The sequence below is a fragment of the Aptenodytes patagonicus genome, chromosome 1 (genome assembly GCF_965638725.1).
Source record: "Aptenodytes patagonicus chromosome 1, bAptPat1.pri.cur, whole genome shotgun sequence".
Lineage (NCBI taxonomy): Eukaryota > Metazoa > Chordata > Aves > Sphenisciformes > Spheniscidae > Aptenodytes > Aptenodytes patagonicus.
In genome coordinates this window covers 197,577,757-197,602,832 of record NC_134949.1, presented here as the reverse complement: position 1 = coordinate 197,602,832, position 25,076 = coordinate 197,577,757, and the positions used below count along the sequence as shown (strand labels likewise).

Here is a 25,076-nt window from a genome sequence, read left to right as displayed (position 1 = left end):
ATAAATATAGAGTACAGTCAGATGTGCTTTTAGTTCTGCTTTTTTCTCCCTTTTGGTTTCTATTCTCCATTGTGATTACTCGGAGTGTTTTTGTTACTAACAAGCTTGGAGTCCTCTCTTTTGCAGTACTGTATATCTGGTATATTCTCAATTTGTGTAATGTCTCACCTAGGATTAAACAGTCCATAGCTCAGCAAATCTTCCTCAATAGTTTAGTTGGCAGCAAAGCTGTATGAAAAAGAGGAGAGTCTATGTTGACTGTTTAACAAAAATTGTTCTACCTTCAGTATTGACTCCTCCTTGAAACATTTCCTAAAGGGCAACAAACTGCAAGCAGAAAGCCTACCAGATCCACATCCAGGCAGGCACCTCGATTTATTTCTTTCCTGGAAGGGCTGACTGAATTAAATCAAAGAAAAGGCTTCAGTTCATGGAAACTGCCAGAAGGGAAACACTTAAGTTAGGGCTACTAACAGTGACAAAATTGCTCCTTCCTATACTCTGCCTCAGAAAAGACAAATTCAAATCATGCATTACTATTATATGGAGGCTTCTAGGGTTGTAGCAGAATGAGACAGCTGTAGGAAAACCAGACAGAAAAAAAAGCAATTCTAAGCAGAATAAACATCAAATCCTTTTAAAGGCACTTAATGCCAGAATGGGCATATTCTACATATCAGCTTTCAAATGCTAGACACTGTGCGTACATTGAAAGAGCAACTAGTAACTCTGAAGGCAATAAACAGCTCGCAGAGAAAAAGTCTCAGGTAAATTAGCTATTTGAAGTATGCTTTTCCCAAATAGCCTGAAACACTTCAGACACAAAAGGTGCAAGCAACTGCTTGACTTGGGCTGATTACAAAAATGTCACTTCTAAATTCCAGACCCGTGTGTACACAGTCATAGCATTGTAAAGATACTTATTTTTCTATAATCGTTTTCCTAAGGGAATGCTTCAGTAACACGTGCTCTTGGAAAAATCATTGTGTCAGCACTAAAATTATGTCCACATTAGCTACACTAATGTAGTTAAAGTGATGCCAGTTGTAACAAGACTGCAGCAGCTTATGCTTTAGTGAAAATAAGATGACATTCGAATACTTAAGCACTTAGGCTCATTAAGAAAAGGGGGGGGGGGGGGGGGGGGGGGGAATGAAAAAACCAAACCAAACCAAAAACCCCCAAACCCTAAGCTTCCGAGATGTTCAAGATCCTTTTAAAATAATAGCCAGGAAAAATAACAGCACTCCGAAGGCTCTCCACTTCTAGCTATGATTTGGATTTCAGACTGGAAAAAGATTGATCTGAACTACTACAGAGGACAGGCAGGATATTACTGATGCAGAAGTCTGGCTGTAGTCTTTATCTTAAATACAGGGCAAATACACACTGATTTTAGCCTTTGGAAAATGAATTATGGAGGAAAAGCCCAGCTGCATACTTCATGCTCTCACAGTGTGTCACCTCTATTAGAGGCTGACAGAAGTAGAAGAGAAATACGAACTTTGTACCTGCAGTTTCAGGGACCCCCCTTTCAAGTGCCTAAAAGTGGCATAGTTTAAGACCAAAGGAGCATGTTTTGCTTTGCAGTTTTTTTACCCTCCTGTTCAAAGCAAAGTGTTAGCTATGAAAACCATCATAAGACAGACAGTGTATTATCTGCCTCAAAGACTGGATACTCCACTGTTCCTCACTACAATAAATCCTTTACTCCGTTCTGCATCTGAGAGAGGTTTTTGTTTGGTTGGGTTTGGGTCTTTTTGGGTAGCTTTTTTTTTTTTTGGCAAAGCTTACTTCTCTTGACTACAACTCCTTTCCCTTTCATAAATTTGTGTCTACTAAGTTGGTTTTTTTCTCCTGTACAGACACTGCCCAAAAGTCGCATATCTAACCATGGTTACACATCTATAATCTGTGTTGCACATGTGTAACCAAGGCTACACATCTAACCATGAGGAGGGTTAACCTGCTCGTCAGAGGTCTGTTGTTAATACAGTTGTTGGGACAATGCTGGCGTGAAGGAGACGTGTTAGCCAGGTTTCGAGCTTACCTAGTTTGCCTTACTGACTATATAACAGTGTGTATAACACCCACAGCTCACTCTTTCTCATGGGCTAGAGGAGATGATCAAAAATGTAGCCACCATGTTGTCCAGAATTTTCCAACCACAAAAACACTCATAGGCAGGGCATAAAACTTCATAATTGGGGAAATCCCGCCTTTAAACAGCAGCAAGTGTACCTAGTCGGAAGGGATCTACAATCTTGATCTTTTTTCCAGGTATTTAATGGGTTTCATGTTCTGAGCACACTGATGGCCCCATTTGGGTACAGAGCTTGATCAAAGCACATGGCTGACTTGGCCCAACTCCTCATCCTCCTCATCTCCCAGAGTACCCAAGGCACAAACTCAGTTATTAAGGCTACCTGATATCAAATTATAAAAGGGTGTGGGTCATGCACCACTGTAACCAAAGTCACAAGTCATGCTAATGGTGTACCTATAGGTGGGACTGCTACTCACAGCTCGCTAAGCAGCACAAAGACACCATCATGCCTACTACATTTTTACACAGAGAACCTCTGGGCAGTCGTTGTTCTCTAGACAACAAAAACCAATGTGAACCTAAAGCAGAGGACCATCAAAAAGGTGATTTACACAGAAACAGACAAAACGATCATTTCCAGTCAAATGCAGACTTGTGCAGAGACTGACTCAGAGCCCTTCCTACAATTTCCAAGCTTAAAGCCATGGCTGATAACAAGGTAATTGGCATTGTTCCAGTCATTAATTATACCTGATAATTCTTGAAATTGGTGAATAACACAGCATAATTTTAATATCTCATGGTTCAAAAGCTTACCAGCCTTCTAAGTGAAAGAGCAGTGTCAGGTGTTCAAATTTATAAAGGAGCTTTAAAATAGTCCCCTTTGAGTGGATCTGGATCTACTCCATCATTTCCAGTGAAGCTGTTATTACTGGCAATAATGCAGCCTTACTAAGACCAGAGTAGGACCTAACAAGATTTTAAAATGCAAATGTATGCAAAAACATCACATGGAAAAAGAGAAGTATCATTGCCAAACTGCTAAAATAGCCATTTCATAACAGTTTGACTGGGGAAAGCAAAACTCTAAGGACAGGTCAAGGGAACTCAGGCCACTACTAGTGATCATGACAGAGCTCCACAGATTGCCACATCATTAGCTGGTTTCCAATACCTTTTTGTGCAAAATCTTGAGCAGAAAGTACCTTTGAGGCTTGACATATTCTTATGAGCTAGTTCATTACCAAAGGAAGAAGAGAGATCCTCTTTACCAAATGAACGCTTTCTTAGAGCAGGCAGTCAAACACCATGGCCACTCTAGGGTCCCAAGATGATGTTGCTGTGGTACTAAAACTTATATCTATTATATATTTTATGTATCATGGAGACAGATGACTCTTCCAAATCTAGCTATCTTAGCTTAAAATAATTCTTTCTTCAGACAGTAAGAACACCTCAATGGGACTTGATAAATGCTCACCAATCTGTGGATTTAAGGTCAGCTTCATAAGCGTTCCAAAAACAGGCTAACCCAGCACATCTGAGAGCATCAGCATACCCCTGCTGCTGGTGACCTGCAGAGTTATACTCCTGCACTGAACCACAGGGGTTATGACAAACAGGTAGGGCTGTGATTTCTTCAACTGTCTCTTGGAAAAATGGACATCGATCTGCAGTTTCTTTTAAAGCATGAACACTCTCTTTGGGAGAAGAGACATACAGCAGATCATACTGGAGGGATCCATCAGGGAGACTTGGTTTTCAACATTTAATTGCAGGGGTAAAATGATTCTGCTTCTTCACTGGAAGAGCTGCCTTCCCTGTCTAGTATCCTCTCTATCATATTAGCTACCACAGGATATTAAGTTCTTATCAAATAAAACCATTTACCATTGCACTCTACTGGACTGAGCACATGCAGTAGGAAGGGCAGAGTGATTTATATTGGAGACTTACAAAGCTTTATAGACTCCGTTAGTGGCAGAATGCAAGACTACATTTTGAGCTCCCACATTTTTTAATCTATGTTTGCATTACATGCTTATCCCTTGCTAGCGTATCTGTATCCTTTTGCTGCTGTAATCCCTGATGCCTCTCAGAGGCATTAGCATGCAGCTTGGTAAAGCTTCACAGAAACCAAGAGGATTGTTCAAGAATAATATTTAATATGGAGTGGTAAGCTTGCAAATGGTCATAAACATGAAGCTTCATCAAAACCAGAAAAGCCATTTTGCAAATACACAGTAGATAGCGAACATCTCCTTATACTTACATGGCATTGCATGGTATATGCTGGGCCAGTACTGCCCACTGTCTCTCTTCAGCCAGACACGAACTGTTCTACAAAAGAAAAAACACAACACACACATGAGGAAGAATGAAAAAGTAACCATGAATGAAAACAAAGTGGTGACGATGAATGCACAAGACCTTCCTCAAAATTAAATTATTTTGCTGAGAGGGAAAATAAACATGCAAACTCCTACAGCAGCCTTATACATCAACCTCAGATTAACCTCTGTAAGGTGATGAGGGTAGCCCATTCCTTGGTTCCACGTAGGACCCAACATCTTGGCTGAACACATCACAACAGTGTTTGGAAACTGCTATGGCTTTTGAAAGGCAAAGGCCTTTCCCAAGGACTGGAACACCACTGTTCATTCAACGGCTCAGATGAAGATTTGGGACACTCTAGGTAGCCCAGGAAAGCACACCTGCATCAGCCCATCCAGTCCCCTGCAGAAGCCTTTCCCCTGCTCTCAGGGTAGGCCTTGGTCCACCTGCTGCCTGTTGTTTCGTTGTTCTGCTTCAGGAAAACCTCTAAACAAAGGAATGAGGTTCTGAGATTTTCAGCTTCTATTTACTAAGATTATGTCCATTTGTGCCAACAACAAGCTCTTCAGCTTCAGGACCTTCCCCTCTCCTCAGTGTACTCGGAGTGCTATCAGATACCCATTGAGCATCAGGCTAAAGAAGCCAAACTCTTATCCTTCTCTGAAGAGGATAAGGCGACAGTCAGCCTCGCAGTCTTCCTCTGCACCATCAGTTTGGAGTTGCTGTCCTCTAATAGAGGCACCTAGAACCACACAGTGCTCCAGGCCTCTCCACAAACACATCAGTGGTTTCCCCTCTGCTAGAAGACCTTCCCGATGTATCTCAGGATTACTTTTGCTTTCTCATAATCATATTATACTGGCAGCTCCCTGTCACTCAATCCATGCCCTTCACACACTTGAGACGCTTGTTGCTTGTTTCCTGAGCAGAGGACCTGGACTGATGTACCATCTAGTTCATTAAATATTTATTATTTCAGTCCTCAGTGTCATCCACTTGTTTTAGTCCAATCTCCGAAGCCTCTTTGTAATTGAAGCTCTCTCTTAACTTTAGTTCATCAGCTAATTTCATCAAAACATGTCTAGTAACAGTGTCACCAGTTAAAGCAGCGGGCAACCAGTAATCTGCTTGTTCCTGCATAGCCCACTGTCATCTCAATTACAGCCAACTGTCACCTGCCTTACTGTTCCTCAAATCCTTATCATCTCCAATTTTAACTAGCAAACTCTCCATATAGTACTGTATTCCATGTGTTACTGATTTACACCAAATGTGTTAACCTTCTCTAGAAAACTTAGTTATCCAAGACAGCATCACTATAGTGTAGCACAACAGATTTTAACCTGTCACCCACTTCTATTTAAGTCTTTTTCATGAAGGTTAGTATGCAATAGAAGGTACAAGAGGGATCTAAAAAACTTTTGTTAAACATAAGCCTTATTTTCCTGTAGCAAATCTATAACCTGCACTTGATAGTATTGAGGGAAAAAACCAAGCAAGAATGGCTCTTTCCAGTTCATGAAACGTGGAAATATAGCTTATGGAGAAGCCTACATGGTCATTCCTACTGTTACCTCACTTTCATGGAAAAGCAGATTTCAGCCCTTTTTAGCCAGTAAAAGTTTAGAGCAATACGTTAATATAATATAAATTGATCTAAGACATTACATACACAAATCGAGACTGAACAGAGATGCCATGCAATATAGTAAAGCAATTCAAGAACTAGTTATATATCCTGCAAACTTCAAGCTAAGGGCTGCACCGCTATGTGTTCCTGGATTGCATATATCCAAAATCAGGTTTCTGCTTATCCTGCCCTGCATCCAAACTCATTTTTCAGCAAATAATTCAGAGACCTGCGTATCTGGGGACTACACAAGCTGCATCATTTCAGAAATGTCTCAGGCGTACACTTTGACATATCACGTGGCTCTAAAAACTAGTATTTCACTGGGTCAGCAAGTCCCATGGTTAGAAAGCTTTCACAAATTAGTCAAAACATACAAAATTCAGTATAATTACCTCCTAAGTCTAACGGCCTTCTTGCAACAAACACATCAGCAGCTCTTCAGCAGATCTGAAGCAAAACCACCAGTACTTTTTCAGGGACAATTCATCAGCTGATAATAACGCTATCATATTGTTGATATCATATTGTCGGGCCAAATCCTTCTGTCATTTCTCGCTGTAGCTAACTGTAGCTGTTGCCAAAGTGGCACTCTGCATCCAGACATCAGCACACAGGTCTGGGAAGATGCCCACAGCCACGAGGCTGTACACCAGATTTGGGACAAGGTCCAAAACCTTTGGGTCCACCCAAAGGGATCCACCTTTGCTAAGAAGGTGGTCACTGTAATTCTGGAAGCAGATCAGCTGCTCTGTTTCCCAAACAGGCGAGCTCTTACTAATGTGTTTATCCTCGACAAGTGAAATTATCATGGGAATGAATGAGTGCGCACATAAAAATAATGGGATGAATCACAGGGAGCTGAAATAACTCAATATGAAACAGCCCTGAGGAGGTGTACCAATATCCTGTGAGAGACTTGTCTTTCTTGACCATCCCAATCCATACATTTAGTGCTATCGGTTTCAAAACTCCCAGGCTTCGACAAGGTTGCCTCTCCTCTCCACTTTAAGGTTCTGGTAAATAATAAATCCAGTACAACATAGTATAGATTATTTAGCTTGTTAAAAAAAGGACTATGTACAAGAAAAGATTTTTCAACAGCTAAAGGAAATAAAAATCAATTTTATTTGCAAAAATGGCAATAATTTGGATGCTTTGGGTTGTTTTTTAAACTGTACCCACTACAGACTTACTAATTAATTTGACAATTATGTCAATGTTAAGACTGTTACCTGAATGATATTGAAACAAAAAAATTTTCTGCTTAAGTTTAAAAAAAAAACAAAACAAACAAAAAACTGGTGGGGGTTCCTAGTTAAGAGTGAAACAAACTACCTTTACTAGTGTAGGCCTCTTCTATAGGCACATAGTATGCTCATTGCATTACGTAGTCAAATATATTTCCATTCAATGACTAATTCATGCAAAATGAGAAACAAAGCATTCTAAGAATAAAAAGAGTACAAAAGGATGTTATCTAATTCTAAGCTGTGTGAAAGGGAACATAACCAGCAAGTCAGTTCATGTAACTCATTACAGAAATACTTATCTCCCCAGTAAATCATTTTAAATAAAGGAAAACAAAAGATCTTGTAAACAATTTGTTTTAAAATTAAGGATGATTACTATGCATCTCTTTAAAACAAGCATTTAAAAGTTATGTTAAGCATTATAATGGAATTCCAATATTTATGTATAAGCTGATGTAAAAGCGTAAAAATTCTTCCTTATGTCAGAAAATGATGACTCGTGATTTTCTTCTCTTAAGATCACTGGCATTTTATTGAAAGAAGAAAAACTGACCTCAGTTCATTAAACTTTTCTGGGTAACTTTTTCTCAAAGTAGGTTCAGGCTAAAGAACACACTCCGCCTCCAACTGAACTTGGGAGAAGCCAAATGTTCTTGGAAGAGACTGTCTTTTTTTCATCTGCAGCTCTGCATGTTTTTGTGTACTTCTTAACACAATACTACCCACTAGACATGAAACCCAGAGCTTTTGAAGCTTCTAAAGAACGCAAAGAAAAAAACCAAGCATGAATGAATATAAGCTTTTTTATGGATATATAGCATGAAGAGTACTTGCTGGTTGCATGGTTACTAGACTTAAACACAGCACCCACCCAGGTCAGGATCCATTCTTCAACCGCTCTAGAGTGATTCAGTCGGCATCACCATGGAAATGAGTTTTCCCTTCATTTTGTTGCCAGTGAATTGGCTTGGAAAGATTTTTAGAACCTGTCAAATCGATGGATACTCTTCTGGTCTTTTCACAACAGACATGATTTATTTTTAAATGAGACAGGTTATACAGAAATAATGCTGCCATGGAAAAGACAGGCTACATCTTCATGTATTAAGGGGATGTGAAATATGTATATATTAAAAGAAAAATTGCTTCTCTCTGTTATGCTCAAGAGTATGTGTCTCAAGTCCAGGTGGCTGTGGTTGTACCGGCAGGTCTCAAGCGCACTGCTAGGCTGTGCACACGTGCAGGAGGTAGGCTTCATCTGAGCACCTACTACTCAGCGGAGGTGCCTATGTCAACAGTAGCACGTCCACCTCAGCATGGCAGCTCTGCGCTTCACCATCTACAGAAACTTATTCAATCAGTGGTACATGCCGTGGTATCTTCTTTCTGATAAAGACATTTTGCTCATACAAATCCTAGTTTGTGCATTTAGGTTGCAGTGTGCTCCATGAAAGTCTGCACAATGTTGCCGGGCAGGATGCAAGAATCTCTACTCGGTCCCTACTCTGGCCTGAGCTTCTTGTTATCTCACTGCTGGAAAACTGGGTATCACTTGGAGCTGTAGAGTTGAGTCTCTGGGACTGACTCAAAGGCAGGGCTCTTGTCTTTTCTCCTTGGTGCCTTGCGTAAAATTAAGGGAAAAGACAAATACTGGTGTTGCATACAGTACAAACATCTTAGACATGTCTAAGCACTGTCCTAAGATGTTTGCATGTTGCAATGCTGTGAACTCTGTTGTAGGGAGGTCCAACACCACCATTATCTTGAGAAACAAGTTATCCCTATTCCACTCCATTTCTCCAGAATATCCATAAAACCACCAGTTCTAGTTGTACAGTGTGAGTAAAAAAAATCTGATATATCAGTTAGCCATAACAGATCCCTCCTCTCCTGTTTGTGAATGTTTTCCTTCCTCACTCCCGCCTTTTTAAACACTTCTCTTCACCGAGATGCACTTGTGTAACGCACTATTGCCTTCATGCCCCAGGCATATACCAGCTGTATAACAAAGCAGAGGTAACCCTCAACACATACAATTTACTACAATATTTTGTAGGTACTCTTGGGCTTCAGGAAATTGTTTTAAATGGCATTTTAACATATTCCTCATTATTGTTTATACCTTGGACCGTATATTGTGGGGTTTTTTGGTCTCCTGTCTTGCTGAGGGACCAAGAAGGGTAAGCATCAAACCCAGCACAAGGTGTGAAATGAGTTTTATTCCTATTTGTAGTGAGCACCCGGTACAGAAATTTTCATCTGTCACTTTCTAAAGTCGTATTAGGCTCATCCAGAGATCAACGCCTGCCCCGTGTGCATTACTGCTCCTTGGGAAAGGGAGGTAGGTCATCAGTGCAAATGACATTACATGGTTAAAAATAAAGACATCCCCTTCTGTCAGCTGTCCTAGCCACAGAGCTGATTTAACACAGTTACAGAACAGTTTCCAAATAGGAAAAGGAAGACACTAAACTATTCTGGAAAATTCTTTAAAATGCTCATCTAGCTGTTTAATTGACAGAAGACAGGAAAAGAGATTAGGAAAATACTATATCCAGGGTTAGTGCAGTCTGTGAGGTTTCAGGCATACTTAATGGAGTATTAGCACATATTCTCACCATCAATATGTTGAAGTCTTCTTTAGTGTTGTAACAAAAAAATTTAAAAACTCCACCTGTTCCTAAATATCCAATAATAGACAATTCAGAAGTATTCAAAACTGCAAACTAAATATCTGCATTAGAAACAGCAAAAGCTTTATCTGCTGTCATTAAATAAACGTGATAATAGTAGTATTTGAAGTCCAAGTACAGCACTGACAGTTTTACTGCCTTTAACAGAGAGACACTGTCATTAGAAGTGGGATAAGGAAAAATATTTAATAACTGCATTAAAGATACTACAGTACTATAACCCCCTCCCAACTTCTCCAGGGACTTTTGTGGGCAAGAAATGTGAAGAGATTCTGGCTCCCACCAATTAATGACATGAGCTGCTACTGGGATTTTCTGAAAGAATAAAAGATCTTTTACGTTTAGTGGCAGCTCATGAACCACTGCCAGTGTACTGGAACCAGCAACAAGGAGTTTTGTTTCTCTGATAAATTTTGAAAGAAAATATATGAAAGCGAAAGTCAAAACCAGAACTGATTTCTGAGCCAGCCTGTGTTTCGGGGAAAACAAAAAGAAATTTAAGAGCAGAGTGCCAAAACCTCAGGCACCAAGAGGACTTTATCTAACAGGTCCTCATCCTGTGTCCTCCTGAAAAAAAACCTAAACCAAAACCAAACCAAAACCCCAACACTTCCACCCCACCCCCACCCCAACCCAACCCCGAAGACCCAGGGAAGTGCATGACTGTATTTCTCAGGCTCACCCATGCTAGTCCCCACAAAGCCCATCACACAACTCTGATGGAGGGTTCTGCATAAACCCAATGATTTTGGGCACATTCCAGGTTCTACATCATTTTCACTGGTTTTGATGAATAAATATGTGATTTAAACCAAACTAATCAAGGGTTTACTCACTGGACTCTTTCTAAGACTATGAGATGGCGTACAGCTATACATCACTGTAGATCTGTTCTAGGTTCTTTCATATTACAAAAGGGTGGGTTCGGTTTCTAAAATGAAGTGCAAGAGCTACTAGTTCAGGAAAGGGGGACAATGCATGGGGAAAAGATTAAAGAGTTTTGAAGAATGGGCTTTATTTCAGGGCTGTTCTAGAGAGGTTCTCTCTTAGCAGCAACTACATGAGGGCATTTCTAGAAGATACAATATCTTTGTTGTAACCTCGGTCTGTAACTCAAGCATCTATACAATAAAAGCCTTTTGAGCAATAATTGCACTCTCTACTCTGTAAGCCTCAAGCCCTGCAACAAAGCCTAAGAGTGGTAAGGTCTGGCTTCAAGAGGAAGCTGGGCCAGCTCCCAACAGCCAACACCTTTGACATCCTACTGTTGTATCCAAAATGCTGCTGCCATTGCCACCGGTCCAGCAACGCTCGTGCACAAAGCTCAGAAACACCAGAGAAACATGATTGCTGCAAGGGAGATGAAACAAATAACGGCTGCACTCGGTCCTAGACGTGAACAGCGCAGGGAGTGCACCGAGAACCACGAGGAGGCAGCTGGATCTGGCAGCAGTAGCTCAGGCACCAACTGTGTGGGGGGAAGGAGTCTGATGAGTCCTTGAATGTTCAAGTGCACTGTCAATCCCACCCAGTGATATAAAACGCCACTGCTTTGATTTTATACATGCCCAGGCTAGCAGAGAACGTTTTAGGTGAGGTTCACCACTACAGCAATCTCCATGATAATGATCTACACAGCACTTGTCAGACATGGGTCGATAAAAATCCAGACTTCTCATTTCTCCTTCTGCCACACAACGATGACGCCAGATGCAGAATTTACAATGCAGGCACCCACCTGATGCTGAACAGGGACCTCAGGAGCAACTCTGCAGTCTGGTGCAAAGAGTAGAGTAGGGGAGAAATGCACAGTGGGGTTCACCCATGGACTTTTTTGACCATTGCTGGTGGCAATGAATCTGATTTTTGCTACCTTTAATGATTCTCTTTATTAAATCTAAAGAGTCTTATTTGCGCTCCTTCATAATCCTCCCCTGTGAATGTCTCTTGCCTCATCCGTTCTCAGAGTCACTAGTATAGTTTCTTGCCATGGACCCAACAAGACCCTGGATCCTACAAAAATTAAAGTATATATGTTATATAAAACTTTTGATCATGAATAATCTAATTTTGAGCAAACATCTCCAGAGAAGACAGGGAATGAGCTAGTAAAGTGTTGTATAAGCTAAGCTTAGAGGTTAATGATCTTGCAGAGCACTTTACTAGTTCTTTTCTGCTTAGGAGGAATGCGGTGGAAAAGTCTTGGAATGAAGCTCAGTGCAAAGGAACACTAGGGAAGAAACTGCAGACTTGAACTACTGTACATTTACCACCTATCTTCAGAAAAAAACATTGCACAAAACAGTACGCCAAGCAAGCAGGCAGACAGACCGAAAGGCAGGAATTTTTTCACACAAAGGTTACACAACATCCTAACTCAAACCATGCTTTGTAAGATATTTCCCCATTTAATTCATGCTGCCGTAAACTAAATGCAAATGCATATTGCATAATAGGGAAAATGTCAAAGTTTTGGTAGGTTATATGCAGCTATAGAATTGCATGCGTTTGTCAGGGAAAAACTGTTATAACCATCAGTGGTACTTAGACCTAAGAGAAAGAGACACCACTTTATTTAACACAGTTTTCGTTTACATAGAGGGCTTTTGGGGTATTTTGTGGGAAGTGACTAGAAAACAAAGATTCATAGGAGACAATCTCAGGAGAAATGGATTTTTATGACAAAAAAAAAATGATAGCGACATGACAGTTTTACTACTCAGCTGTGAAACAGTTTCCACCCACTTTTCAGTTTTCTGGACAATGAGCAATGCACTTCAGTGATTTTTCCAGTTACCCGAGCACATATGCCTGGAAGCAGTGCATGCTCTGCTGTTCAGGCACTGGACCAAAGTCAGATTCTGACCAGTTTCCACTGCAGAAACTTTAGGCAAGTAAAGAGAGACCAAAAAAATGAACCAGAAGTCACAATCACAGAAAAATATTGTGTTACCTTGAGGTTACTAGCACAAGGCTCAGAGAGCCGAGCTGCCTCAGGTCTTCAAGCAGCTCCACAAAAGCACTGCTCATCATGTATTATATCAAGCAGTGCAGTGACTACACCATATTCCAGCATAAATGCTGTAGGGAAGCTAATTTTATCTGCATACGCAGGTAAATGCAGGGCTGGAGTTCTCAGTGAGCATCAACCTACAGCTTTGGGAATTATTAAACAATGAGTGTTGTACCACACTAGGATATTTTTCAAGCAAAGTTTCAAAATTAACTCCCTCATTAAGACCTGTGCATCAGTCTTCCTTACAGAGCTTTGGGGTAACAAAATGATCACCCCTCCCTCTTACCCACAGACACCCCCCCACCCGCACCCCACCAAATGATTTCCTTCCAGAACAGATGCAGCTTTGGTGCTTCTTGTACTGATCAATTCCCGTTTGCATTTGGGAAGCATAAACACACAACCTTTTGAAGGTAATCGCATTGGATGATTCAATTATTGCAATCCAATTACTTTCACCTCCTTCCCACATTCAAACGTTTCAGTAATGGAAGTTATTAGAAAGATCCTCATTAGATTAAAATACAGGCCTGCTATGCAGTAAGTGACTCAGTGGAACCATGCTAAAAATACCTAGCAGATCCATGATTTGGAAGAAAGCAACCCTCCAGCTCCCCCCTAAATTGTCCATGTAGCAAAGGCAAAGAACGAGAACCTAGCAGGTCACCAGCCTGCTTCCAGCTGTCCGGTAGGAACATCTGTCCAGAAGAACACAACACATTTTTTTTTTCCAAAGCTGCTATGGGCTATCAACTAAGTTAATATTAATTTTTAAGTTATGCATGCTTCACTCTGCATAAAAATGAATTCATTACTCAACAGATAAAAAAGTAAGCTTATGCTTTTGAATCCTTGAAGTGAAAGCTGGACATACCCATTTTCAATATACATACTACCAGCGTGACATTTCTAAGAAATTATATTCATATATAGGTTAATTTACAGGAAAAGATAGATATCTGATCCCAAGCACTAAATTAAGTCCCTAGCTGGCATTTACAACACACATAAATGCTAGTATGCTGGAGCAGAAAGAATTTCCTCAGTTTTACTCTTCTTTCCTGTTCTGCTCTGAAACGATACCACGGCATCAGTAAGAAAACAGCACAGCACTTGGGAGGAGAGATGAATACAGAAGAAAAAAGTTTGCAAGTAATAAAGGCATATGGAGGAAGACAAGATATCCTGGGTCAGTCATACCCTTAGGCCTCAATTTATTTTTCAGATGAATGTTTTCCTTGGTTAACTATATAGTGCAGCATCTAGTAAATTATGCATCTACTGTGGGGGAAGGAACCCATATTTCCACATCCATAGGATGATGCTCTCTCTCAGCATTTTAATTTCTGGATGTAAGTCATCTGCATCATCCATTGCAAAAGACTAAATTAAATCATTAACCACTTCACTGCTTCTTGGAGGATATTTGATGTATTAAACAGAATGTAACCATTCATTGCAGATATTTGAGAATTCTAGTGTAAGGAAAACAGGGTGCTAGCTGCAAAAAGACAACAGCATGCACCACCTGTAAAAGTGTTATTTTCCACTAACAGTATACTTATTACATTCAGTCAGAAAGCACCTAACATTTAATTCATACAACACAAAGTTGTAGGGGAAAACCTGTGTTTCTTGGATTTTGAAAAGACCATCAATCATATCCTGATGCAAATGAACCCCTTTCCAAGCAAGCAGCTGTTAAGTCCTAACATCCACACAGTTCCCATAAAGTTGTTACCTCTCAGTTTACACATGTACTTCCGTCGCTATATGAACTTTCACTTTAATTAATTGGTTCTCGGATTTTGTTCTTTGTGCAAAAAAACCCAAACCCAAACCAAAACCCAACCCTCATACCTGTACAGTACACGTAAGTTCCTTAGCCAACAACAGGACAATAGGCTGGTCACACGTGGCTGTAGATGCTGAAGGCTTATTGAAACACTCTCTCTAAGAACAGACAGGCTTTTGTTTTTTCAAATATTTATGAACAATTATGGCACTGTTTTTCCAGAGACAGCAAACACATCTACTTGGAATGTATTTGCGTGCTCTGCGCCACACCAAGATGCCTCTGGAAATGCTCTCCTTGGGGCATCAAGGACTTTCTGCAGAGGAGTCCTATTTCCAGTTCCTCTAGTTTACCATTGAACTTGAACAATGATTCATGGGTGATAAAATGTTCCCTCAGTTTTTCTGCTCATTGCTATTTTCCTCTCAGGGCAGCCTGACTCAGAGATATTTTCACTGTCCTCGCACAAACTCAACTCCTACCTGCTTTGCTCGGCTAGAGGAGGCAAGAAACCACTCTGTTGCTCTGACCCAGCAGGACAACTTTGGCTGGAGAGTCACAGTACTCCGGGAAGGAAAGCAGCAAGCCCAGCGGCCTTAGTGCCAGCAAAAAGAGAAGGAGAAAGCAGGGCAAAGCAACGCAAACACAACCCTGTCCTGAAAAGTTTGTTCTTCAGCTGCAAAGGAACTGCAGCCCTGAAGTGCCTTGTCAGGGGTTCTCGGACTTCTTCTTATCACACATACTGAGGAGTGCCTTGTGAGGTGCCAGCAAAGCCTAAACCTCCGATTCTGTAATTTAGAGGTGATCTGGCATTTCAAGGGCTTACAAGACAGTCACAGTTTGTCACCTCTGCATTCCCGTGGGGGTTGCGTGGGGAGATGGAAAGCAACACAAGTGAATAGAAACTGTCTTCAAACCTGTATCGCAAGACTGTACATCACATCCTAAACTTTAGGTTTTATTATTAAAAAAAAAATCCATCTCAAACATGCAGTCCTCTTCACATCCAGCTACTTCTTTCATATAGCCTCGTTACAGCTTTCCCATTCTTCAGCGTCCAACTTCATACTGTGCTAATTTTATTCTATCATCTTTAAGGTAGTTAACTGCTAATTTCAATGAACATCCTCTTGCTCTTGTGTTACAAGATTAGAAGTTTCTGTTGTCTCTACTTGCTCCACTGGTTAGTTGTTGTGTACACTCCTATCATTTCTTACATGCTTCCTCTTTAAGGTAATCAATCTTTCCAATCTCTTGGGAAAGCTGTTCTTGTGTCCTGTTCTCCTTACCTGTCTTCCAGTCCCTCTAATGAGGCAATATCCTGTCTGAACTGGCATCTTCTGTATTAAACACAGCAATCCAGACACAGACAAGCCTGCTGAATTATAAAAGCATTATCATTCTTTTCTTTATCCATCTTCTCCTCGTGTGTACCCTAGCAATGTTTGTTTACTTGGCAGCAGCTGTACTTGTTTTTTATTCACACTGGCATGATTTAGAAACTTAAAAAACATGGATGAGAGAAAAATGTATATTTATCAATATTAGATTCTCCCTGTGATACACTGCTATCCACTTACTACATTCTCCTGCAGTTCTTTCACATCTCTCCAGACCCAATCAGCTTATCTGCTAATTTGGGGCAGACGACTGGCCCAGACTGCACTGGTGGGGAAGGGAACAGAGGATTTGCCAGCTGCAGCTCCTAGGGACAACCCCAGAACCTCATGTTCCTGGCAAAGAGAGGTGGAAAGAAAATGATAAAGGAGGGTAACAGGCAGAGGCAATCACAGGCCAGGGCAAACCTCGATGGTATATGTCACACTTTCTCCTTGTGAAGATGGGACAGGAAAGCCATGTCTATTACGTAAGCATAGGGAGGACACAAGACCAACACCCTCCTCAGGTATGGAAAAATACATTATTTGAATATGTGAAATGGTGCAATATATTACAGTGCAGCTTTGTAAAGACGTCTGGTGGAATTGTGTATGACAGGAGGCCACTGCTTAGGTGACTGCTACCCATCCACCAAACCAATAAAGCCTGTAGCAGCTCCTGTTCACTTATCTAGTCATTGCCTTATAGGTAACTTCTGCTTTGCAATAAGGGACAGCTTCCAGTTCATGGCAAAAGCATCAAACATTATTAGAAACCCTCTGCTGGCACCTTGGTACTAGCTTATTTCACAGACTTATTTTTCTCTAGAGGGTTACAAGAAGAGTCCTCTGCAATTCCTGTCCAGATGCTGTCTCAGCTTGCATTCTCCAGATCTTTATTGCTGCCATTCATAGGGGAAGTATCAGTCTTATCTTGGAAAAAACAGATTTGAGGTCATGAGGAAAAAATCAGTTCTAAAGATCGGCCTCTTTGTTTTGCAACTCCTCACGTTTAAATCTTATTCCAAGCTAATACAAAAGGCAACATCCTGAAGTTCAAAAGTAGTAAGTTCTTACTAGGTCATGCTATTAGGCATGGTGATCACAATAAAGGTGTTAATATTTATATATTCACAGAAATCAGGAATTTGAGGCAGAGTACTTTCAAAGCAAGGACTTTATGTCATTGCTGATTTAGCTACTGAGCAACTGTACACATTCAATGGAATAAGCTGATCAGCTTTCCCCATCCTGAATAAGGACAGAGACCTTCCTTTCAGGAAGCTCCTGCATCAGCCTGCCCAAATTCAGACGGGTAAGGATTCTTGAACTCACGTAAAAGAACACTGACGGATATGGAGATTACAACAGATGCAAACCATTTTATAACACATACCACAGAGCTGTCCTACAACAGCAGCACGGTGCATATGCACGTATGAAGAGCACATCATCCACTGTGCTACACCGTCAGAGACAGCATATGCTGCATATAAGCACTGTACCACCCATCCCTATCATGGTTAGGATGGTGCCGTGCCTGTTACTACTATTAGCAAATCAGGCAATCCTCGTTAAAGTAAAGATTTGGAAAGTAAAGATGTGGAGAGACTAAGCTATTCTACTAGCAACAAGAGCATGATTTGTATGGTTTCTTTTTAGGAAAGGATAACTTGGTGTTAACCAAAACAACTACACATCACCGATCTTTGATTTAAGTGGTATTTTCACAGTGGCCTGAGTTACGTGCAGAGGGGTTGCATGCACATGAACACAGCTGGTTCCACACCCCTTCATTCAGAGGTGTTGCCTTCCAGCAGAAGACTATTAGTTAGCATAGGCATGGACAGTGCGAAGAAGGTGTCTGAAGTAATGACTTTGGGCTATTTGAGGGCTGTTGAAAGCAGAAGATGGCAACAGACTGAAGCAGACTAGATCTATCACTGACCTTGGCAGAGGACACCAAATTTTAAATGGTAATACAAGGTAGAAGACAGCTAGAGACCACCCATTGGGCAAGTAAATCCTTGTGTTATTACTTAAAGCATAAAATCAGCTCACAGCATCTGCCAGGAAAAAAGATGAGCTGAGATGGGGTAAAAGCAGTAAATAAGGGAAGGGTCCTTTATGATCCCGCTGCCTTGCAGGCTCAGCACTGCCTGAAAAATTAAATCAGGTTTGTAATTCTGGCTCAGCTATTCACAGGTCAGACAGGATTGCTGCTTACACAGAGGGCAGGGAAGGGAGGAACAGCTTTCCTTGCAGACAGTTAAGCTACTATGCAAAAAGGCTGAGACAACACATCCAGTCACCTCAAGCCATGAGATATGCTTCCCAAAACTAAAATCCACTCTTTTGAATCATCGAATCATCAAGGTTGGAAAAGACCTCTAAGATCATCGAGTCCAACCATCAACCCAACATCACCATGCCCACTAAACCATGTCCCTAAGCGCCTCATCTACACATCTTTTAAATACCTTCAGGGATGGGAACTCAACCACTTCCCTGGGCAGCCTGGTCCAATGTTTAACCACTCTTCCAGTAAAGAAATTTTTCCTCACGTCCAATCTAAACCTCCCCCGGTGCAACTTGAGGTCATTTCCTCTTGTCCTATCACTAGTTACTTGGGAGAAGAGACCAACACCCACCTCGCTACAACCTCCTTTCAGGTAGTTGTAGAGAGCGATGAGGTCTCCCCTCAGCCTCCTTTTCTCCAGGCTAAACAACCCCAGTTCCCTCAGCCGCTCCTCATAAGACTTGTTCTCCAGACCCCTCACCAGCCTCGTTGCCCTTCTCTGGACATGCTCCAGCACCTCAACATCCTTCTTGTAGTGAGGGGCCCAAAACTGAACACAGTATTCGAGGTGCGGCCTCACCAGTGCCGAGTACAGGGGCACGATCACATCCCTACTCCTGCTGGCCACACTAGTTCTGATACAGGCCAGGATGCCATTGGCCTTCTTGGCCACCTGGACACACTGCCGGCTCATGTTCAGCCGGCTGTCAACCAACACCCCCAGGTCCTTTTCCACTGGGCAGCTTTCCAGCCACTCTTCCCCAAGCCTGTAGCGCTGCATGGGGTTGTTGTGGCCCAAGTGCAGGACCCGGCACTTGGCCTTGTTGAATCTCATACAGTTGGCCTGGACCCATCGATGCAGCCTGTCCAGGTCCCTCTGCAGAGCCTTCCTACCCTCCAGCAGATCAACGCTCCCACCCAACTTGGTGTCATCTGCAAACTTCCTGAGGGTGCACTCGATCCCCTCGTCCAGATCGTTGATAAAGATATTGAACAAGACCGGCCCCAAAACTGAGCCCTGGGGAACACCGCTCGTGACCGGCCACCAACTGGATTGAACTCCATTCACCACAACTCTCTGGGCCCGGCCGTCCAGCCAGTTTTTGACCCAGCGCAGAGTACACCTGTCTAAGCCGTGAGCCGCCAGCTTCTCTAGGAGAATGCTGTGGGAGACGGTGTCAAAGGCCTTACTGAAGTCCAGGTAGACCACATCCACAGCCTTTCCCTCATCCACTAGGCGGGTCACCTGGTCATAGAAGGAGATCAGGTTGGTCAAGCAGGACCTGCCTCTCATGAACCTGTGCTGGCTGGGCCTGATCCCCTGGTTGTCCTGCACATGCCTTGTGAGCGCCCTCAAGATGAACCGCTCCATAATCTTCCCCAGCACCGAGGTCAGGCTGAGAGGCCTGTAGTTCCCCGGATCCTCCTTCCGGCCCTTCTTGTAGGTGGGCGTCACATTGGCAAGCCTCCAGTCGTCCGGGACCTCCCCCGTTAACCAGGACTGCAGGATTTTGGTTTCAAAATCCATGTGTGTTCTGCTGTGTCAAGCAGTTCCTCCTCCCACTCTCCTGTTCTGGTATCTGAGACATGCTGAAAACATCCAGGTGGAATGACCTGACAGTTCAGTAAGTCTCTTCCCCATGTCATATCTAATACAAGTAAATTGTGTCTTCCTATCAAACACACACGGTGAGCTTTGGAGGGATATACGCAATTTGTGAGCAGTTATCAAGAAATGTAAATCATTAACAATCTCCAGCAGATTAAGCAGTTTACTTAATTCAGAGATGTCCCAACTACTGAGCATCCGAAGAGAGGCAGCCCACATCAAGGGCAGTATTTTAATAATTTACTCAGAGGCCAGTGGCAGCTAACAATTTTTGTAATCAATTTTTATTCCAGTTGGAGGTGAGGATGGAGAAGAGATTAGACAGAGCTGTCCTGTGGACAGGATCTGGCCCCTAAAACACATTAACTGGACAGCTTGCTCTAAATAATACTAATAAACAGGAACAGCAAGTTTACAAGAAAGACGCAGAACAGTTATGACCTTGAACACTGCAGTGAACAAATGGGTTGTTTTGGAAATACACACAAATCTTCATCATCTGTGCTGCACATTATAAATAAATGCAAGCTAACAAAGGCTCTTAGAAATGCAACAACCAGATCATTTCACAAATGCATCATTTCCCCCCGGCACTGCATCTGTAAAATACTCGCTTCATTCACCTAAGTCTGAAGGACCAAGGTTTGTCTTTGCTTTTCCCACTGACTTTTTTTTTTTTTTTGCCAGAGCATTTAATAGGTTTGTTTGATCAAATTTTCGAAAGGAAAATATTTCTGTAGAAGGAAACAAAAGCTCATGGTATGGCAGCTACATGCTAATTAGATGCCACCAAACACTGGGAATCTACGTCCTAGCTTTCCCAGTGGTCAACCAGTAACCCCTACTTAAGACATAGGAACCAAAGAAGACAGTCCAGTAGTCTACTTCCAAATCATGCACTTAAAAGCTTAGAGACATTTTTCTGTACTCCCATCAGTTCTCCCAGTCATCCCACACTGTCTGCTCCTCTGGCACCCTTCATTTTCAGACACATTTCAACCATGCTATTTCTCTCCCCGGAGTTTTGGCTCCAGCACTCTGGTTCAGCAAGTACTAACAGTGATTTACAAGTCCTGCTAGACTTGGCCTTTTAAAAATACTCACACTATTGGCAAGAACATAAGCTTCAGATGTGTTTGTGTGTGTGGGAAAGGTGCAGATACTCCCTCTGCACCCCAGTCCTCCTGTTTTCAGAAACACCCATTAACCAGCAGGTACCAGACTGTCAAGGTCACCTCTCCTTGGTAGTAGCAAGCCTTCAGCATTTGTGCATCCTCAAGCAATTGCAGAGGTAGCCCACATACCTGCTCAAGCAGCTGTTGACCCCTTCCTCACCAAGTCAAACATGGCTTTGAAGCAATGAGGCAAAGGCAAATATTGCCATTCTCTCCACCTCACTGCAAAGGAAAGAATCCCTTCCCATTTGATTTCCATTTCTCTACTGCTTGTAGCATCCCAGCCCACTCCCCATTTTCTGAGAGGCATCACACATTCACTGTCTCTCCATTACTCAAAACAATTGAATGCATTTTAGTAATATTTAAACAGGTTAAAAAAATCCATTAATAAATGGGGAATTACTATGGGCTGCTGCTGGGAAAGGAGCTGCTAGAACACAGAAGGATACAGTGAGTACTTCAGGTTTTCAGAAGGCAACATCTGGCAGATAAAAACTGCTAAACACACCAAACACCTTTCACATCACAAATGCACAAGGTGTTTTTTATCAGATTTCTGGTACCAGTGTTTTTCCTGATCCAAGCTGCCCCATTTGACTTTCATATCAGATGACTGCCTGATATTGGTATTTAACAGCAGTCAGCATTAGCAAGGATGTGCGGCTGCTCCAAGAGTTCATGCAGGAAGGAGGCAGCTGCCCTTTTTTGAATTTCAAATTGATAAGACGGGGACACCAAAAGAATGAATAAACAGGAAGGTGAGGAAAAGAGAGAGTGAGTTGAGATGAGCTGGGTTAGAGAAAACATGAATGGGAAGAGTAAACAGTAGGGAACAGGTTATAAAGTACAAATGATACAAAGCCTGCAGTAAGGACAGCAGCAAGCAGCTGGTTCAGTAACCCCTAGACAAGAAAACTGAAACAGCACAGTATTTTGGTAATAATCTATCCAAACTGAGGCAACAGGCTGAATACAAACCCTTCAAACCCCAAGACTCTCCCCGCATCCCAGTTACTGGGATATCAAGAAGTCTGTGCATGAGGCCAACCCAACCCCAGAAGGAAGGGAGAAGTCTAGCTTCACACTTTGCATTTACGAAGCACTGAGGTGGTGACAGACATGGTAATGAAAACCTTTCCAGCTGCACTCGATAACCAAGTATTTCCCTGCGTGTAACCTCCAAATATCTAACATGGAAAGTATTTCCTACATTAAGGCTTCTCCAGATAGCGCACTTGCCTTGGTACCTCACAGATAGGACGTTCTTGCTCTGCTACTTGGGACGCTAAATCCATTAGACTATATCAGTTTCCTGTTAACAGGATTTTTTTTTTTTGGCATTTAAGGCAAACAAAGGTTCATAATCTATCACTGTAAAATAAGCATAGAGGAAAACAAACAAAAGGAAGTCATGACCAATGCAGACTATCTGAATTCAATTTCAAGTGATCTTTTCCCAACTGCATACTGCAAAATTCATACTTGAAATAAAACATTTTCACCGTACATTTTTTCAGGGAGAGAAAAAGCTTCACTCTAGTTGGCTTCTTCTGCAGTGCTCGTGGAAAGTTTCAAGCCTCAGCACCAGCTCTTAGCAAGTTCCTCCTCTTGTTCCCTCCCCAACTTGAGTCAAGTTACTACCGAGTCTCGATAATAAAACATTTTTTTTTGTTCAAAGAAGCTTGGCTTTTGAATAAATAAACACACACCATGGAATCAAACTTGGTCCTGTTCATGGAATATTTACAAAATATTAATATTAGTCAAAACTAAAACCCAGATGTTTGAGATGCTTCCAAACCAATCCTGGACAGGTAGAGAAAGCAGCGCTGTGACCCAGCTCCACAAGAGAACTTAAGGACAGGGATACCAAATACCAGCAGGTTTAAAGTAAGTGCCTGGGTCTGGGAGCATTGCTCCCACTGAAGAGGTAGGTACTCAAAAATGGGACTCTCATTAAACATGACAGTTCAAGCCAAACAATGCAAAATGCCAAAAAGATGTGTGAAATCCCACATCCTCCCCAGACCCGGACACACTCCTGCAATCCTAATTTGGACTGTGTAAGCACCTGGATCCCAAACGCTCACCTCATGACACCGATTTTTACTCCTTAACAGCTTAGCTGTAAGAGCACTCAACTAGGGGGACAAGGCAGGCTATAAGAACTCCTGAGTGTGCGAGGATTGACAGGACCCTCCCCAGAATCAAATCTCAAACACGAGTCTGGGGCGGGGAAATAATTAAACAGTTGATGCTAGGTCACCTGGTAGGATGGACATTAGCCTGGCCATTTTCTCCCCAAGAGGCTCAGAAGTCACCTGTACCTGCTAAGTTCTAACAACAGCAACTAACCACTGCACAAACTTATCAAAGATGCAGCAGTTAGCTCCAACGACAGTTAAAAACACAACATTGAGACTGGATACACACCAACTGAACAAGAATTAAACTTCTCTGCAAGGCAGGATGGATAATCATACATTCCCTCCCTCTACAAATAAACTTCCAATTTCTACTTTCAGCTTCAGCAACTGATTCCCCCCCCCCCCCCCAGTTACCTAATTTTTTTCAGATAATACATAACCATAATATATTACCAAATGGCAACACCGGTGTCACTCTGATCTGTGATTTCAGGAAACAATATCAATTTAGTCACACAGGAGGAAGGGGAGCCAAGTTAGACATCTTGTTCTGTTTATTTTCATGTAACTTCTGCATAATTGATAGCTATTCATAATTTAAGTTTATTTGACTCCAAATCTGGTCCTCTCTCTCTTAGTGTCTGGTTAAAATTGTTGTTTCCATAAGATTTGATGCAATGGAGGCCGAGTAGAATTTCTGTTTGGGTCTGGAGTGAGAAAGTGCAATCTTGTGGTACAGCAAAAGCAGCAGATTTTGTAGAAAAATACTATAAAGACTGTTGTAAAACCTTTATGTTCTGGGTATTCAAGGTACACGTGATTCTAAGGAAATCTTGTTGCTTTCTTGATCCTCTGATCTTGGACATTTAAAAGGCAATCATAATCTTGTAATAATTTAGGGCTGGGCTAAAATAATCTGACACAATTTTCTTAGTATCAGAGGACCCATACCAGAGGATAATTTCAGACCAACCATCCCGAGAACAGTTAAAGTGATACTAAAAACTAAACAAGAAATTTTTCACAGAAAAGGAGTAAACACAAAAGGCTCCTACAACAAGACACTCCATGCAAGAAACCCAAACAAGAATATACAAATTCCCTCACAATCCAGGAGGGAACAATAATGTACCGTGAAAGAGGAGGAAAGCCCAACACTCCTCACCACTGGAAAGCCTGGCTCCAAGACACAAAACCCAGCTTAGCAACTTGGGCCAAGCTCAGGAGCAGGAGGAGAACACAACTGCCACTGGGCAGCACTGTGCCAAAGAGTGTCAGAACAACAATGCTACATCCAGCACGTATTTTCTGACTCCACCACTGCCCCATCCCAATTATGGTGGCAGTGACAGCTAAGGGACTCCTATCATCCTTCTGCCTACCACAGCAGCTATAGATGCACTTCTCCAGTAATGCAAATATTAGCTGCATTTCTGAAGTGCTCATCTGATCCCTGTTCACAATGAGGTCAGCAGCAAAACTCTCAAATTACACAAATCACACCAACCGTGATAATTTTAGTGTTTGTTTATAGGTTGAAGCAAAAGCAAATTACTACTACTTCCTAATAGGAGACACATCAGTGTCCCCACATCAGTGGGTAAAGGAAAAAAAAAAAAAAAGACTGAAATAAATATCATGTGAATCCTGAACCAGAGACCCAAACAGAAACAGCTTGTACAAAAATAAGCTATGT

At 41.9% G+C, this 25,076-nt stretch overlaps 1 protein-coding gene across 3 annotated transcripts in view; it reads right to left on the bottom strand.

The window, feature by feature from the left end:
* The window catches only part of WDFY2 (WD repeat and FYVE domain containing 2), a 74,444-nt gene that overhangs the window by 32,201 nt on the left and 17,167 nt on the right, over nt 1–25,076 (bottom strand). For all 3 annotated transcript variants that reach the window (XR_012997891.1, XM_076364129.1, XM_076364131.1), the window contains exon 2: nt 4,320–4,387. Coding sequence is in view for 2 of the 3 variants with exons in the window: in XM_076364129.1 (XP_076220244.1) it covers nt 4,320–4,387 (68 nt within the window). In the remaining variant the exon portion in view is untranslated. The remainder of the gene's footprint in view (nt 1–4,319; nt 4,388–25,076) is intronic.